Below are 17,948 nucleotides of genomic sequence, written 5' to 3' on the forward strand. Positions count from 1 at the left end.
CTTAAATGTAAATGTAAATGTAAGAGGGCCGAATACTTTCGCAAGGCACTGTAATGGTGTGACGTCACCATTGCTGAGCCAAAGGGCTAATTTTAGGTACGTGCGCACACACACACGCCCAAACACACACATTTGAAGCCAGTGGACGAGCAGGCAGCCTATTCTCAGGTTTCATTCCCACTGGACAGGAGGACAGCGAGCCACGTGTTCGCACTCATTCACAGAAGGTCCCCGACGATACCCACCCTGTGAACATGAGGACCCATTTACCGCAGAGAAACAGCTGCTGCTCCTCTCCACTCTCACACACACACTTTCGCATAAACTCTTTCGCCCTCTCGCTCGCTCTCACACACAAACACTCACGTCGCACACACACACACTGAAGAGGTGTGGGCAGCCGAGAGAGGTTTGTCCTTAGGTGTTAATCAGTACAGGCACCTTCAACCAGAAAAGGTTCAATGTTTTGAGCACAAGGTCATGGTAAGACATAATTGCCTCCTGTGTAATAGACTTATAATTGAGTTATGTCATCATTTTGAGGGTTATAATCGAGTTGAACATAAAATGACTGGATTCAGTCTATGATATTGTAAAAAAGACATTCAAAATGCATTTGATATGGCTGGGTGGGTGGGTTGTATCCAGCCAAATTGAGAGAGAAATTTGAATCAGCACCTCTGAAATTGAGCTGACAGTCATTTAGCTGCAGTGGCGTGTACTCATGGATGCCAAGGGAAGTCAGGCTTCCCCAAGAAAAAAAGAAAAAAACATTGAATAATATATATTTTGTCTCTCAGTGTTTCATAATTTCCCTTCAATTCGCAAGAGGCTGAATGTAGATCACCGGAGAAAGCATCCGAGTGAGCGTAACAGCGCCTCTCTATATGTGAAGCCCATCTCCTTTATGCTGTCTGGTCAAAAATATGATATTGTTGCCGCCCGTACTATTGAATACAAGGGAAGCCAGCGAGCATTTGGCCTCCATTGAATAAAATAAATACAAATAATAGCCGGTCAGCATTGAGCGAAACTGTGAATGGTCCTGGTGCACCAAAAAAAAGTTGAGGGAAGTCAGTTTGGATTTGGCTTCACACCAATCATATCACACCAAAAGCCAAACATAATTTACAGAAAATGTTTTATTGTTACAACTAGTTGTGTTGTCTTCTGGTGGCTAGCTAGCTAAAATTGCCCCTTTCTTAAATTAACCATGGATAGAGATAGGGATTTAGACTTGTGGTTTTACTTAATTCTCCTTACTGGCCATTGATTATAATGCCGAATCTGATCCAATCATAAATTCATACATTGTGCCCATGGCCTGAAAGGATGGGAGTTCAGCATGTAGCTAGATGTAATAAGCTAATGTTAACTTACTGGCCTGGCATTTTAGCCAGGTAGTCTGGGATGACAAAAACTCAGTGTGTACTGTATGACAGAGTCTTAGACTGTTTAGGCAACATGAAAGAGAAGGTTGGCATTGGCACTTCTCTACAAGTAGGGTGAGCTAATGGGGTTTCTACTTGCACGCACACACGCAAACTGGATTTCACCAGACAGAACTTGCTCTCCGGTTTTGTGATGAAACAAAGGTGTGGTTGAATTTATTCTGCCACCGTGTCTTCTTATTGTCTTGGCCTTAGGCCTATATATCACAGTCGCAAGGCATATGAACTAACAGGTTGTAGAGCAAAAACACAATTATCACAACACATAGGTTGTAATATAACATTTTCCTGGCTTGTAATCCCCAGTGAGTTTACCCATACAGCGCTACTGTTTACCTGAGTGAAACGACAGCCGCATGATGGAGTACACACTTCATCTGATAACAATCCAGCTTAATGTGATGAGTTGTCCCATGAGTTGTCAGCTCCGTCTGCATACTGTAGTGTTACGCCTCATGTCCACCAGATGCATCAAACTCACTGCGTTCGGGCAGAAGTCATTCATTGTCAATGGAGCAGTCTGCAACGCTACGCTGGGGGGTACCGCACTCGGCTGCGGCGTGTTGTGTACCGCATGCGTTCAATACTTTCAACTCCTGCGTTACTTTACCGTGCGGTGGTACAAACAGAAGCACAGTCACAGACTCCAACTAGCTCGCTTTAAGCTAGTTGAAAAGTGAAGCACATGTGCGTCAAGTATGGAAAATGCGGGTTGACATTCAGCAAAACAAAACACATATGCATCTGGTGGACATCCGGCATTATAGACCAAGCTCCTTGTAAAGAGAGGGGAGAATGTCAAGTGGCCTTTCACGTCACATCAAAACTACATGATAGAAGAGGTATTTCAAACTGATACAAAAGAGGGCTTTTTATATTCAAAATAGCTCTCTGACAGCATGTCTATCAAGGTCTTTAATGTAGCTAGGCACGTGTTGCGAGTACACAGTTATACGCACCAAAAGCAGCATCCTGTCGCAATGTGTTAAGGATCAATCAAATTCCACTTCAGAGGAGGTGTGAAGCATTAGACCTGACAAACGTTTAAGTGTCGCAAGTTACTCAGGCGTGATGTCACTATCATATATGCAGTACGCCCATATATCAGGGCTGTTCAATTCCCCGGAAGGCCAAAACACCGCTGTTTTTTTGCTCCTAACTGCTAGTTAATTGCACTCACCTGGTGTCCCAGGTCTGACTAAGTCCCTGATTAGAAGGAGAGGATGAAAACCAGACGTGTTTTGGCCCTCCAGGACCAACAGTGAACAGCCTTGCCATATATGAACTGAATGATATCAATTGAGCCTTTGATAAAGCAATGAAAGGCTGCCTAGAAGGATGCTTCCCATTAGTATACTGCATCATTTGAGGTCCTCAGAACATTGAGATACCCCACAGTGTAGAGTTAGAGCTATTCTATTTTAAGAGCAGACCAATGACAGGTGGACACTGAAGACTTACTTAAGACACCATCAAATGATGTACTATCGTAATCTAAGATGGCTGTTACGCAAGAAGGAAACTAATCGTACATAAAACACACAGGGCAGGAGTAAGTCCTGGGTATCTGCAAACTCAGCCCAAAGCTGATGGATGCCTTGGTGGAGAATGTGGGCCCACTTTAATTAACGCTACTTGGGTGATTTTTCAGGGTAGCCTAGTGGTTAGAGTGTTGGACTAGTAACGGGAGGTTGCGAGTTCAAACCCCCAAGCTGACAAGGTACAAATCTGTCATTCTGCCCCTGAACAGGCAGTTAACCCACTGTTCCCAGGCCGTCATTGAAAATAAGAATTTGTTCTTAACTGACTTGCCTGGTTAAATAAAGGTAAAAAAATAAACTAAAAAAAGAATAAATATAATATAGACACAGTGGAGTGTGTCGAGTGAGTCCTCGCAAACCACCTTGGAGTGAGTCCTCACAAAACACATTGGAGTGTGGAGAGTCCCCACAAACCACCTTGGAGTTGAAGTAGGCCAAGTCCCCGCAAACCCCCTGAAGCTGTCCAACTCCCCATAAATCACACAAGAAGGTTCTGGTGACCTCGACAACTGCTGTGGGGCTCCCACCACCGTCTGGTGAAGGGCATGATGGGAGCTGGTCTTCTGCTTGGGAGACAGCAGGCTGCTTTTAATTGGGTTTGTCCTTGATAAAGAGATTCAAATCCAAGCAGAGGAAAGTAAACTGCCGCCAACTGCCAACATTACCACAATGTTGACTCCAGCTATGGGGAGCAACCTGAAATGCCCCAGCTCACAGAATGTGAGCAGTTTAAAGCAAATTCTTTGTTCTCTGTTGAGGTATTAAAGATCTTTTCAACTTCATAATCACCCCCAGATAGGGTTTCCTCAGCTTGCCTTTTAAGAGTGCTGCGTCTGTTGAAACAGTGACGCATTGTAAAAGCGTCAAACTAAAACTTCCAAATTGGCTTGGCAGTTGGCACATAACACGATTTATCTCTTTGCACCGTGTGCTTTCTTGCTGTAAAGTGTTCCGCTATAGCGAGGTGCTAAATTGTTATGATTCTGTGCATTGTAGGGTTTCATATCTTTGGAAACACATGCAGTGATGTTTCGATGATGAGCTAAGGAGAGCGCCCTTGGTACACGGACACTCAGACAGGAAATGCAACGAGTTCGTGGAGGGTCAAAGGGCCTGGGAGAATCTCCGTCGACCGTGTTCATGCAAAGTGTGGCGATGTGAGGAAATAGCAATGCATCTCTAAGAATATAAAAGGCCTTCAGAAAACGTTGCAGTGCAATATTGAAGAGGGTTTTTTCATCCATCCACTAAGCTCCTCCCCATACACAGAAAACTCTCCTTGAGTGCAAAGAGTCCTTGATCTGAAAACTTAAAGAACAGTAATTGGGTAAAGCAGATTGGATGTGTGTATGAATGTGTGTATGCGTGCGTGCATGCATAAGTGTGGCTCAACGCGCTCTAACAACTCCTTGTGAAAGACCGGGTGCCTGCAAGCTGACAAAGGTTGTCAGTTGAACAGTGCTTCCTCTGACACATTGGTGCAACTGGCTTCTGAGTTAAGCAAGCGGGTCTTAAGAAGCAGCATTGCGTGTCATGTTTCGGGGGACGCATGACTTGACCTTGGCCGAGCCTGTTGGGTAATTGCAGCGATGAGACAAGATTGTAATCACTTGATTTATGTCTCATATACCATGGCTTTCAGACAATCAGCATCCAGGATTCAAATTTCCAGCTTTATATGATATAATTTATATTATCAGTGTGCACAGTGTTCCATATCATTGGAAACACATGCAATGACATTTTGATGATGCGCTAAGACGCCCTTGGTACACGCCCTTTGGTTATTACTGCATTGTCAGAACGAGAAGCACAAGCATTTCGCTACACTCGCATTAACATCTGCTAACCATGTGTTTGTGACAAATAAAATTTGATTTGATTACATTACAGTGGTGTAAAGTACTTAAGTAAAAATACTTTAAAGTACTACTTAAGTATTTTTTTTATTGTATCTATTATCGGCACCCAAAAAAAAGTACTTGTTACATTTTGAATGCTTAGCGGGAAAGGAACATTTTCAAATTCACACACTTATCAAGGGAACATCCCTGATCATCCCTACTGCCTCTGATCTGGCAGATTCACTAAACACAAATGCTGCATTTGTAATGATGTCTGAGTGTTGGTGTGCCCCTGGCTATCCATAAATTTAAGAAAACAAGAAAATGATGCCGTATGGTTTGCTAAATATAAGGAATTTGAAATTATTTATACTTTTACCTTGACTTTTGATAAGTATATTTAAGCAATTACATTTACTTAAGTATATTCAAAAACCAAATACTTTTAGACTTTTACTCAAGTGGTATTTTACTAGGTGACTTTCTCTCGAGTGATTTTCTATTAAGGTATCTATACTTTTACTCATATCACGTTTTAAGGCATGACCCAGGTGCAGACAGTGTTGAAGAAACAAATGTTTATTCTTCAAACAGGGGCAAGCAAACGACAGGTCAAGGCAGGCAGGGGTCAATAATCCAGAGAGGGTGTAAGGCACCGGAACAGCAGGCGGGTTCAGGGTCAGGCAGAGGTCAAAACCAAGAAACAGGGACTATAGCAAAGACAGGAGCAAGAGAAAACACTGGTAGGTTGAACGAACAAAACGTTCTGGCACAGACAGACAGAAAACACAGGTTTAAGTACCCAGGGGATAATGGGGAAGATGGGCAACACCTGGAGGGGGTGGAGACAAGCACAAGGACAGGTGAAACAGATCAGGGCGTGACAACTCAAGTAAAATAATTAGGTACTTTTTCCACCACTGGTACACTGATACTCAAACTTGAAATGCAATGAGTTTGTACAGTGTCAAAGAACCTGGGAGAATCTCCATTGACAGACCTCATGCATAGTGTGGTGATGTGTGTGGAATACCAGGCATCTCTAAGATTATAAAAGGCCTTCGGATTATTATTTTTTTAATAGGGTTCATCATCCATATGCCAATTGAGCTCCTCCCCATATACTGAAAACACTCCTTGAAGACTTAGCAAAATAGTCTTTGATAGTTAATTGGGGAAGGCAAGACTGTCAAGAGACATTGCGGGGTCAAACATCTTCTCTCTCCAATGTAGCTGTTGATCTTGTTAGAGTGTATAGAGCCTACAACAGGCATGAGGCTCCCAGACAACCAAAGAGGAGCTTCGTCCTTCCTGTGTGTGTTCCTTCCTCTCCCTACACTTTCACCTGCAGAGAGAGACAGGCTTGCGTCCCAAAATGGCACCCTATCCCCTATGTAGTGTGCTACTTTTGACCAGGGTCCATAGTAGTGCCCTATATAGTGAATGGGGTACCATTTGAGACACAAACAGACTAACACACCACCAATTACACATCTGCTGGGGCTCTCCACTCATTAGAACCACCAACTGTTAACACTGTGGCATGCTTCCAAACAGTCATTTGTTATGGTTACTACAGTATGTACAAGGAACTGGCGCGTAACAGTCATTAAAATCTTACGGCAAGTTAAGGGAAAATCTGTCTCCCCATCTGAACACGTTTTTCGACCACACACTTGTCGTAGGTGAAGAGCTATATCAGGAAGTGTGGGAGGCTGTTTGTTTTGGACGAGGCCCAAGAAGCCCAATAGTGTAGGTAGTTTGATAAACAGCGCTGTCTTTGCGAAAGCGCTAATATGCAGACAGAGGAGAATTATTAGCTATAAAGTTAGCTTAGCGCCTGCAGAACAAAGAGTGCCTGGTATTTGTTTTTGTCACTTTGGGTTTTAATGTGTGGGGAATAAGTCACAGGATGGCAGTGCTTTGTGTGCCGTGGCAAGTCTTGCGCTGGGCTTAAAGCAATAGTTTAGTTTGAGTATATTTTGTTATGGCATATATTATCCTAACATTAGTTTAAAGAGAGAGTTCAAACAAACTTGATGATTAGTTATGTTAGCATAATTACCTGTAGAAATGTATTGTCTATTTATACCATGGCATTGTTGAATACTTGTTTCTGATAGGCTTGAAGGACCTCCTAGAGTGTGCATTATTTAAGTAATAAGGCCCGAGGAGGTGTGGTACATGGCTAAGGGCTGTTCTGATGCACGACGCAACACAGTGTGCCTGAACACATCCCTTAACCATGGTATATTTAAGCAATAAGGCCCGAGGAGGTGTGGTATATGGCTAATATACCACGGCTAAGGGCTGTTCTTATGCACGATGCAACACAGAGTGCCTGGATACAGCCCTTAACCATGGTATATTTAAGCAATAAGGCCCGAGCAGGTGTGGTATATGGCTAATATACCACGGCTAAGGGCTGTTCTTATGCACGATGCAACGCAGAGCGCCTGGATACAGCCCTTAACCATGCTATATTTAAGCAATAAGGCCCGGGGAGGTGTGGTATATTGCTAATATACCACGGCTAACGGCTGTTCTTATGCACGATGCAACGCAGAGCGCCTGGATACAGCCCTTAGCCGTGGTATATTGGCCTTATCCCACAAACCCCCAAGGTGCCTTTATGGCTATTATATATTGGTTACAAAGTAATTAGAGCAGTAAAAATACATGTTTATCACACCCATGTTATACAGTTTGATATACCATGGCGGTAAGCCAATCAGCATTCAGGGCTCAAACCACCCAGTTTATAATTCCCTATAACGCACGGTACATTTGCACAGTAGAACTCAATGGCGATAGTTCATTCTTCCATGTTCGAGCTACTTCAGTGGATGTTGAACACATTTCTACTGGCAAATAAACACATTTCTAGAGGCAAATGTGTTAAACGATAGCCGTGGTATAAAAAGGTTATCAACTCAGGGCGCTATGTGTTCTCTCGTGCGTCATAGAACACATCTTCCACATCGTTCATTCTTTTCCAAAGAACGCATAGCCCCTCGTTGATTATCCCTTCCATACTGAATATTTCTACAGGTTATTGATGCTAACATAACTAATCGTAAAGTATGGGTGAACTCTCTCTTCAAGGTGATGTTAAGATAACTGAGCACTGTACTAGACTGAGAGCTGTGTGCCATTGACAATGGGGCTGCAGAGCTGTTATTAGTGGCTGTATCATTCCCTGCATGTCTAACCTACACACATGGACACCGTTGGGAAAGAATGGGTCAGACATAGACCTCTAGACAGCCATTCACCATGTCTGGCTCACCCCATCCTGTCTCGGTCTGTCATCCCTATTCCCTACCTCCCCAGCCATACTCCCCATGGGAAACCACCCACGGTGAGCTCGACAGACAGACATACAGACAGACAGACTCCTATGGCATGATGGGAAGGGAGATAACAAGACTGGAAGAACAGGGGAGCGTCCAGGGGGACTGGAATGCCTAAACTCTTTGTCTACAGCGAATTCTCAGAGTTACAGTATTAAGCAGGAAAACGTATAGGGCTAAACTCACAGTAGCATATAAACTTACTGTGTTTAAACACCGTTTTTTCCCCCCAACCAAGCAGTACTGTGGACAGTAAACAAATACACTGCATAAACATTGCTAAAACTGGTGTTCTCTCTGAACCATTCCATATAGCTGTGAGCCAACCTTTTCTTGGGAGGCGTCTGAAGTGGCACCCTATTACCTATGGTGCACACAACATACAGAAGATATAAAACTTTCAGACACAGGGATGCATCCCAAATGGCACCCTATTACCTATGGTGCACACAATATACAGAAGATATAAAACTTTCAGACACAGGGATGCATCCCAAATGGCACCCTATACTCTATATAGTGCACTACTTTTTATCAGAGCCTTATGGGTCCATACAGCCCAAATGGCACCCTATACAGTGCACTACTTTTTTATCCTGGTCAAAAGTAGTACACTAAATAGGGAATATAGTGCCATTTGGGAAGTACCCATAGCCTTGGTTTGTTTGTGCTTGTTCCCTGCCCCCTCCTCCTCCCGGCCATTGCAGATGCCGGTCATATAAAGGAGTAGTGGTGCAGAGGCAGACACAGTGTTAAAAAGTATTTATCTATCTGTGCTCTTCGATACTGGGTTCTGTTATAAAGGCCTTGTATTATTCAGTAGGCACAGGGAGACTGATTATTACTGATCGCAGGTCCATTCTCCCATTTTTCCATCTCAAATGGGATCCTATTCCTTTTTAGTGCACTACATTCTTGACCAAGGTCGTGGGCTCTGGTCAAAAGTGTTGCACGATAAAGGGAAAACGGTGCCGTTTGGTACGTGTCCAGCTATGCTATATTATCTAAACTAGAGCTAGCGTATACAGCCTCTGAACGGACTTGGTGCTATTAATAAGACCCGTTGTTCCCCTGGGTTTTTGCTCAGGCGAGACGCACAGGGGCCAAAAGGACCATTGAGAGTTGTGAACAGCGACATTTTCGATTGAATTTAAAACAATTTTGGAGTGATGCAGCTAGGTAGAGACAAACCGCAATCGACTCACAGGGTTGGTGCAGTGGAACAGTGAACCATCACATGGTCATTACATTTGTCCACATTTAATTGATCCTAAGTTCTGGAATGTAAACGGCTGTCATCTTAGTGGAAAGTGCTCCAAACGTTCCGATAAGACTACAAATCAGCTTACTAATTAAAAATAACAAAATATGCCCAGAGTCCTCAGTCACAACTCTGTTCGTTTATGCAACTTCTCCTGTCTATAATTTTTTTTTAGGAAAGACTGGCAGAGATATCAAATAGAGGAGAGGATACTTTGGCTGAGCATATGGGCCTACTCTTTCTTATGCAACAGATATGAAGGATAAATATGAATATATACCCGAGGCAAGCTGCTGGGCCGACTCTGGTCTCCCAGTAGGATTGGCTTACGTCCCAGTAGGGTTCGAGTTCAGCTTGATCGTTTACAGTACTGTGGATCTAATGCATAGAACACTGGCTAATTTGTTCCCATATGGTAAACAGCTATTGAATTGCCTGTTGGGGCTGGGCGATAGATAATGAACGTTAACCTGTTGACCTATGTATAGGTGTGCTCTAATGGCAAAGGCTGAAAATGTTTGTTTTCCAAACGGCACCCCTTTCTCTGTATAGTGCACTACTTTTGACCAAAGTCCTGCCTTACTACCTGCCACTACCCAGTACGCGGGGCGGCAGGTAGCCTAGTGGCAAGAGTGTTGGACGAGTAACCGAAAGAATGCAAGATCAAGTCCCTGACAAGGTAAAAATATATATCTTTCTGCCCCTGAACAACCCACTGTTCCTAAGCTCTCATTGACATGAGAAGTTGTTCTTAACTGACTTGCAAAGTTAAAATAAAATAAATAAATAGTGCACTGTAGAATAGGGTGCAATTTGAGACGTAGAGTGCCTTGTTTATGTGCTGAGATAAGGGGGATTTTCAACATGAGCTCTTGCAGGCGCAATTAGACTTTGCCATTAACCGTTTGTTATCTTGACTTTTTCTCGCTATAGGCTTGGCATCTTGCTGATTACAACGCACGAGATCGATAATTAAACCAATTAAACTCGACAGATGGGTCTGTCGAATTTCTGCCATTGTTTTTTGACCGAGACCGCTTCCGTGTCAAAGTCTTATACAACTATATGTTCAGTTGATAAAACAATGGTAAGCTTCTTTATTAAGTCTAGGGTTTGAGTGCCCATTTGTTTCACAAGAGGACCGAGTCTATAGGCTAACAACTTATGCTGTTGTCCACGGTGCTGTTTTGGTGCAGTGCTGATTCTTTCATAGGCCTATTGGTTGAGAGAAAAAGAGCTATGCTGTCGTGTCGTAAGTAGCCTTCCGCTGGGCACATACGTCGTCAGTTCAACGTTTTGATTTACATTTGGTTGAGTTGTCAACTAAGTGAATTCAACGAAAAAAAAGGTCACCATGTCATTGGATTTAGGTCAAAAGTTTGGTTAAAAAATACGAAATTCCCTTATGTTGATTATTTTTTTTCAAATCCAATCAATTTTCCACCTCATCGCATTACATTTTTTGGTTGTAATTACGTTCAACCGGTTTTGGCCCAGTTGGCTCGGCCAACTAGACTCACCAAAGACGCTATACATTGGCTGTCGCTATATTAAAATCCGTTTCCAGATCATTCCCAGCAGGGAATTCCCAATGAGGGAAAATTCTCTCAACTCGCTCCAAAAGGGAAATCAAATATTTCCAGTGACATCTGTGAAATGGCGCGTTTTCCCTCCCTGTATTTAATAAATATTCATGTGATAGCCTCTGTGCTTGTTACGCAACATGTTAAATTAATTTCATATCTTTTTAGCACCCCTCGGATGAATGGTGAGGGTTTGAAAAACGGTACTTCAGCGTTCCTTTTCGTTTGACTCCGCATTTGTGAGGAGAACGTTTGCTCTGTGAGGAAATATAGCCTACATGACTAATTATCTATTTGCTTAGCCGAAGATAATTTCACGATTCATGCATTTACTTTGACTAACGTTTTTTTGTGGGTTGCTGAATTGGGTGACAAGATATTGTCTATTCTTGCATGGACGTGCACACGAGAAACTTGATGCCAACTGGTCTGATGAAGGTATAGTGCAGACAATGAATTATCATTTCATTTGAATAAAGTGAATAAAGTAACTCCTTGTAATGAATATGCCAGAGACACATTTGAACCAGAATCCTCTGTAGCCTACCTCACACACACAAAAAATGTTTTCCATAAGCAGAATTTCAAGTTTTATATGGCATCCAGGAGTCCAGACTAAGGAGTCCAGACTATGGGCAAAATATTAATAGCCTAATGCAATACTTTTCATGTGAATGTATGTCATGCATAATATATTGTGTGATGAACACACAGGCAGGTAGATTCATTGTATGAGTGACATCTCGTTCCCACGTGGGAAATAAAACATGACACTGCACCGAGATTGCATCAGATAAACCCATGTCTGTGGGGAAATATGGGGATGAATGAGACACGCCAACTGGTAGAAGGTGAGAGTGAGAGACAGAGCGAGAGAAATGGAGAGAGAGAGAGAGAGAGAGAGAGAGAGAGCGAGAGAGATGGACAGAGAGAGAGAGAAAAAAGAGAGAATACTCTGTGGGATAGTCAGAGAGAGGGACTCTGCCAGGATCCTCACTCAAGGGGCATGGGGAGTGGCTTCCTTTAAGGTGGAACTTCAGACACATAGGCTATACTTGGCCTAATGCAATACACGAGTTAGTTCAAAATCAATCACTTCAATGCACTGTACTGATATATGACTTCGAAACGACTGTAGTTGAATCTAATAAAACATGTTTTTTGGGATGGATTTAAATGCCAGTTGAACTTCAGAATGTAAATAATGTAAAGCAGACTGGCATCTATAATATATTTACTCCTGGTAAAACAAGTTCATCTTCTCCTATTCTCACTTCTGTATTTGTAAATGTGAATTGCAGACCATAATAATAGCGGTCGAAGAAACGAATTCCTAAAATAGTAGAGCAGTGCTTTATCTTACTTGGTCCTGCATTTCCTGACTGACAACATAATAGTACACGACTCACGTCATGCAGTGTTGTAAAACATATACAATATGCTTCTAATCGCCTCGGTCCACCTTAAATAAAAGTCTGGACGTGATTAAGCAGCACAACCTGCTTCCTCCCCACTGTGCTGCAGAGAACTTGCCTCAACGCTACCCTCATCCCGGCTGTGGCTAGCCTATAAAATCTAGGACGAGCAGAACTGAAACCTCACAGCTACAGACAGGGGACAGCTCCGTGGTGCTGAAACCAACTGCCCGAAAACAAACTCAGCGGCTGCAACACCACACACATGTCAGGAAACATGCCTGGAATCATTGAGGGACACTCTTGGCAACTTTTCCTACTTTCATTCTTGGTTTTGGAGGGGTCAACGCAAGATTTCGGACAGACCCAGTTTATTTGCACGTCTGTGCCCAAGGATATGGACTTGTGCGCGGCTACGATGCAGAACAGCGGTCCGGCAGAGGATTTGAAGACGACGGTGATGCAATTAAGGGAGACCGTGTTACAGCAAAAGGAGACCATTATGAACCAAAAGGAGACAATCAGGGAACTAACGTCCAAGTTGAGCCGGTGTGAGAGCCAGAGTCTGCCCGAGGCGGGAGCGGGAGGCCGGAGAATAGTCCCGGGCGCCAAGAACACTATGGGGGACGTATCAAGGGGTCCTCAGGACACTCTCGCTCAACTAGGACAGACTTTACAGACTCTCAAACAGAGGTTGGAGAATCTTGAGGTATGCATGGGCTATTTTGACCTAGTAATTTGGAATGCAGTTTGAGCTTTCAATCAATTTGTAATCCATTCTACGCGTTTCCAATCGGCTCGGTTGGTTGTATAGCACGTAGAGCTCAATGTGCTAGTTATAAGTGCTCTATATAGTTGTGAATTGCTTACTATAGGGTTATTTCAGTCCAGTCACTAATGCTATAGACCTATTTAAAGCTATTTGTCCGCATCCAGTCGTAAAGTGATTACTCTAGAGCACTACATAAAGCCGCACCACACTCCTGATAAGGACAGACAGACGCCTCATCTTTGGACCAATTTAGGCATTTGATGCAAATTGCCGAGGCAGTAAGCCCTCCACAAACGAGCTAAGCACCAGAGCTTTACCCACGACGAGCCCCGCCTCTGCATGTAGGAGTGTTTATTTAAACCCAAAGTTATTTTAATCGTCCCCTCTTATCTGTTCCTATGTCCTTGTTCCATGGTACAGCAATACAGCCGAAACAACGGTACGGCCCAGGCGAATAGTCTGAAAGACCTGCTTCAGAACAAGATTGATGATATGGAGAAGCAGGTGCTGTCCCGGGTCAACACCCTGGAGGAGACCAAACCGAGTCAGAAAAACGATACGGACCAGCGGAACCGAGTGGAGTCCACGCTGACTTCCATGCATCACCGGATAACGGACCTAGAGAAAGGTGAGTGAGATATGAGGCAAATAGATCAAATGTACACAGTCAATATAATAGTAATGTTCATGTGAATGCTTGCTTATACAAACGACTAAACATAGTACATTATTTTGATAATAATTTGCGCATAAAGTTTTAATAGTAAAAAAAAAAATCATCCAAATGTGGTGGAATTGCCTCACTCAATTGTTTATATGTCTAAAACAATGTCAATTTCTAAAAACAACCCTGCATTTCACTTGGTTAATTGACTGGTGCACATGAGGTATCACTACAACCCGCAGACCACAGTAGCTTGTCAATACAGACTGTGCCGCAGCACAGTTCTCACCACAGTGCGTAATGGGATATGGGCGATGGAGAGAGGGAGGTAGCTGCATTGCTTTGCATATCTCATTAACACAGCGATGCCACGCCAATGATCGCTTTATTTCCAGTGACTGAACGAGAGTCGTTGGTTTTGTATGGGACAGAGCCGCGCAGGAACTTTACCAGAGGGTTTTTAACGATTTGCGCAGTGCTTGATAAAGCGCGCACAGTGTTGGAGACCGATAGGCACATTTTGGAACATCAATCAAGGTTTAGTTCCTTACTGACAACCCGAAAGGGATGGAGAGAATGAGGGGGTTGGAGGTTAGGAAGGGGTGGCGCGTGTGTGTGAGTGAGAGAGGGAGAGAGAGAGAGAGCTAGAGAGCAATTCCCGGTTTGCCCTGCTCACGTGGTCACATCATATCGCAGATAATAGGTTAGGAGAGAGATGTACAGTCTGTTCTAAGCCAATTATATAAATCATAGCATCGTCAAAAAACTAAAAAGAAAGAAAACCTTTAGTTAGGGATCGAACATCTCTACTGGTGGAGCAAACCACGTATACGAATAAATCAATCAATCACATGATATGACAAAACTGACTATAACATAGGCCTATGAGTGCAATGTAAATGATAGAAATCACTGAAAGGTAAACAAGTAGGCCTACGTTTCGTCCGCAGGTGGGAAAGACAACAGACCACTGGACAAGTTCCAGCTGACATTCCCGTTGAGAACCAACTACATGTACGCCAAAGCCAAGAGAACCCTGCCGGAGATGTATGCCTTCACCGTGTGTCTGTGGATTAAATCTAACGCGTCGCCCGGAGTGGGCACACCTTTCTCCTACGCTGTCCCAGGGCAGGCCAACGAGCTGGTGCTGATTGAGTGGGGAAATAACCCGATGGAGATACTCATCAATGATAAGGTAATGATCGCTGACAGCAATGGCATATTCTACACAGCATTTGGTTATAGGCAAAATGGTCAGATCGCCATGCGTAAATGTGGTGTGCCAGACTAGCAAATTAAACTACGCAGCATTATGCAATGTCTGGGAAAATTATGGAGACGTGACAAGCAACTTAATTATACAAATATTGCATTTACAGCCAGTGCTATGTCTGAAAAAATAAAAAACCGTAGCAATCATTAGTTCTAGGCCAGGCCTATTTGAACATTCAGTAATGGGTGCGCTGTCCATGCTGCAGGTGGCCAAGTTGCCGTTTATCATCAACGACGGGAAGTGGCATCACATCTGCATCACCTGGACCACGCGCGACGGGATGTGGGAGGCGTTTCAGGACGGAGTGCTGCGGGGCAGTGGAGAGAATCTGGCGCCATACCATCCCATCAAGCCGCAGGGGGTCCTCGTACTGGGACAAGAGCAGGTAAGAGGGTTCACTAAATGAGGATGAACTAACTTTGTTTTACATTGGTATGCAAGTCGTGATATGTTGAGATAAATGGCCCGGGGGAAATAATTATATCCATTAGTAATGAAAATATTAGAGCACGTTCTCTCTCCAATGATCAAAGGAATATTCAAGTAATGGGAAAGTTGAGAGACCTTGACGAAATTGTCAATTAAGACGTGGCCATCTAATTAAGGCCCTCGAGCTAGATATCGTAGAATACAATGGGACAATGCACAATCCATTTCAGATAGAAAAGTGGCAAATCTGTAGCAATTAAAGAGTAATAGGCATATCTTGTCATGAAAAGCAAATAAGGTGTATAAATGGTTAAATTTGGGCTTCGGTTGTGATGGACCTGTCACGAAGAGTGGCTGCTTTTTATTATAGTTTTATGATAGTTAGAAATAGAAATCAATGCATTTCCACGGTACAGAACAATTGTATTCCTTCCTAATACAGTACAGGATGATTAGCTTATTACACACATTTGTAATAGATTGGCCATGCGTAAAAGAAAGGCCACGCGCGTACCCACAATTCGCGCCACTAACCTTAAACTTGTCATCTTGTTGCTCCGCAGGACACGCTGGGGGGCGGTTTCGACGCCACACAAGCATACGTGGGTGAGCTAGCAAATCTCAACATGTGGGATAGGAAGCTTTCCATCGGGGATATTTATAACCTGGCAACCTGCAACAGTAAAGCGCAAACTGGCAATGTATTCTCTTGGTCGGAGTCCAACATTGAAGTATTCGGTGGAGCTACCAAGTGGACATTCGAGCCGTGCCGTGCGCTCAACTGAACTGCATTCCGACATGAAACCAAGGCCAATCCGACTTATCTGTATTTCTTTTGAGCTTCTGTCGTTCTTGTCTTCATTTTGATGTTCGTTACAGACTATTTGGTATTTATTTAATGATAAGCTTATACCTGGGATTTCTATTAGATAGTTATGTACGAAACAACATTTTTTGATCTTGAGAAAAATCTAATTCGTCTTGGAAACCTCAGTTGGACAGTGTTGGTATCTGTTTGTTTGGTTTTCTATTGGAGTTTTGTTGCAAGTGCACTTTAGCTTTTTTGATTCGCTTATTTTGTCTTGGACTGGCAGCTGGGCAATCCACGCCTTACGTTAGACAATTCACAGCACAGTGCGGCATTTATGGAGCCATCCCCTAGAGTGGAACTCACGCTGTCTGTCCAAGTATTGTCAGTATTTGACGCCGTGAAATGATACAGCGCCCTCCAAATCCCTCAACCCCCCCACCCCCGGATCTTGCACTGTGAATGACGAGAGCCATGTAGAGAGAGGACGCCGAGGGTACGTTGAAGGACACTGCAAGTCGGACTGTAAAAAATAATTTGTAATTGTCGTTCGCTTCAAAGTGTCTCCTGTAAACCCTGTAAACGAATGTCGTTAATTGCCAACATGCAACAAAGCCTGGGTGCCTTGGGCTGGTGCAAGAATTCAGCGCATACGTTTTATGTTGCAAATTATATGTGTTGTTTGTTTTGTATTTATTTGGAGGGAGGGTGGGAGCGTTTCTTGTTATTATTCTGATAAATGTAATTTAATTGAGGTTTGTTCACGGATATGGTGACGTGTTTGGGCAGGTGTTTGTACTACCGGTGTCTGTATTCGGAATGTTACGGTGTCTGTATAGTAACAGCATGACTGAGTGACAAAACGCTGCCACATCTTGCTTGACTATCCTTTCTGGGACTGGGTGGTTTTCTACTGGATTGTTATATGCTCCAAGCATGGCAACATTGAAAGATAAAAATATATAATTTTTGTAATAAAATTGTGATACATAAGAGTTAAAAGTTTATTCATGGGCTGGCATTAATCGTAGGCAGCAAACACGTGTGGATGAGAAGTGAGAAAGAGAGAGCGGGAAAATGTGGGGGGAGAGAGAGAATCATAATTGCTGGTTAAATCTGCTTTAATCTTGTCACAGGGTGTAGGTGAAAGACGTTAGTGCTGGTTAAGTGAAAAACGCCTGAACCCAGACTGAAGGTCAGAGAGGTGCTGGGAACAACTGAAACAGTGTGTGTGCTGTCTTTTTAGCTGACTGCAGAAGACAACACTCCCAAATGCTTTGTGGTGTGTTCGTGCGTTTGAGGCGCGCACAGTCCGCCCTAATGAAAGCGAGGCTGTAGAAAGAAGAAAACGCCTAGTCATATCACTCCCCTTTGCCATAGTCAATACAATTGGTTGCGATGCAATCCGAGCCAAACCTACATAAAGCGCCATGCTATACTGCTCTATTTCGTTCTGTATCCGTTTACAGTGTTGTGTTAAGTGCCATCCTCTCCCATCACATGCATCATGTAACAAAACACTGCAGTCCTGGATGCTGGTGGTCTTGTACTTTG

At 43.4% G+C, this 17,948-nt stretch overlaps 1 protein-coding gene across 1 annotated transcript; it reads left to right on the forward strand.

Moving 5' to 3' along the window:
* Positions 1-12,623: 12,623 nt before the first annotated feature.
* Positions 12,624-17,401, forward strand: LOC135526514 (neuronal pentraxin-1-like). Its single transcript, XM_064954959.1, has 5 exons — positions 12,624-13,157; positions 13,641-13,848; positions 14,835-15,079; positions 15,363-15,542; positions 16,150-17,401. The coding sequence occupies exons 1-5, from the start codon at positions 12,714-12,716 to the stop codon at positions 16,369-16,371; spliced, it is 1,299 nt and encodes a 432-aa protein (XP_064811031.1). The 5' UTR covers positions 12,624-12,713; the 3' UTR covers positions 16,372-17,401.
* The last annotated feature ends 547 nt before the right edge of the window (positions 17,402-17,948 follow it).

Source organism: Oncorhynchus masou, chromosome 5 (assembly GCF_036934945.1).
Source record: "Oncorhynchus masou masou isolate Uvic2021 chromosome 5, UVic_Omas_1.1, whole genome shotgun sequence".
In the NCBI taxonomy this organism is placed as follows: Eukaryota; Metazoa; Chordata; class Actinopteri; order Salmoniformes; family Salmonidae; genus Oncorhynchus; species Oncorhynchus masou.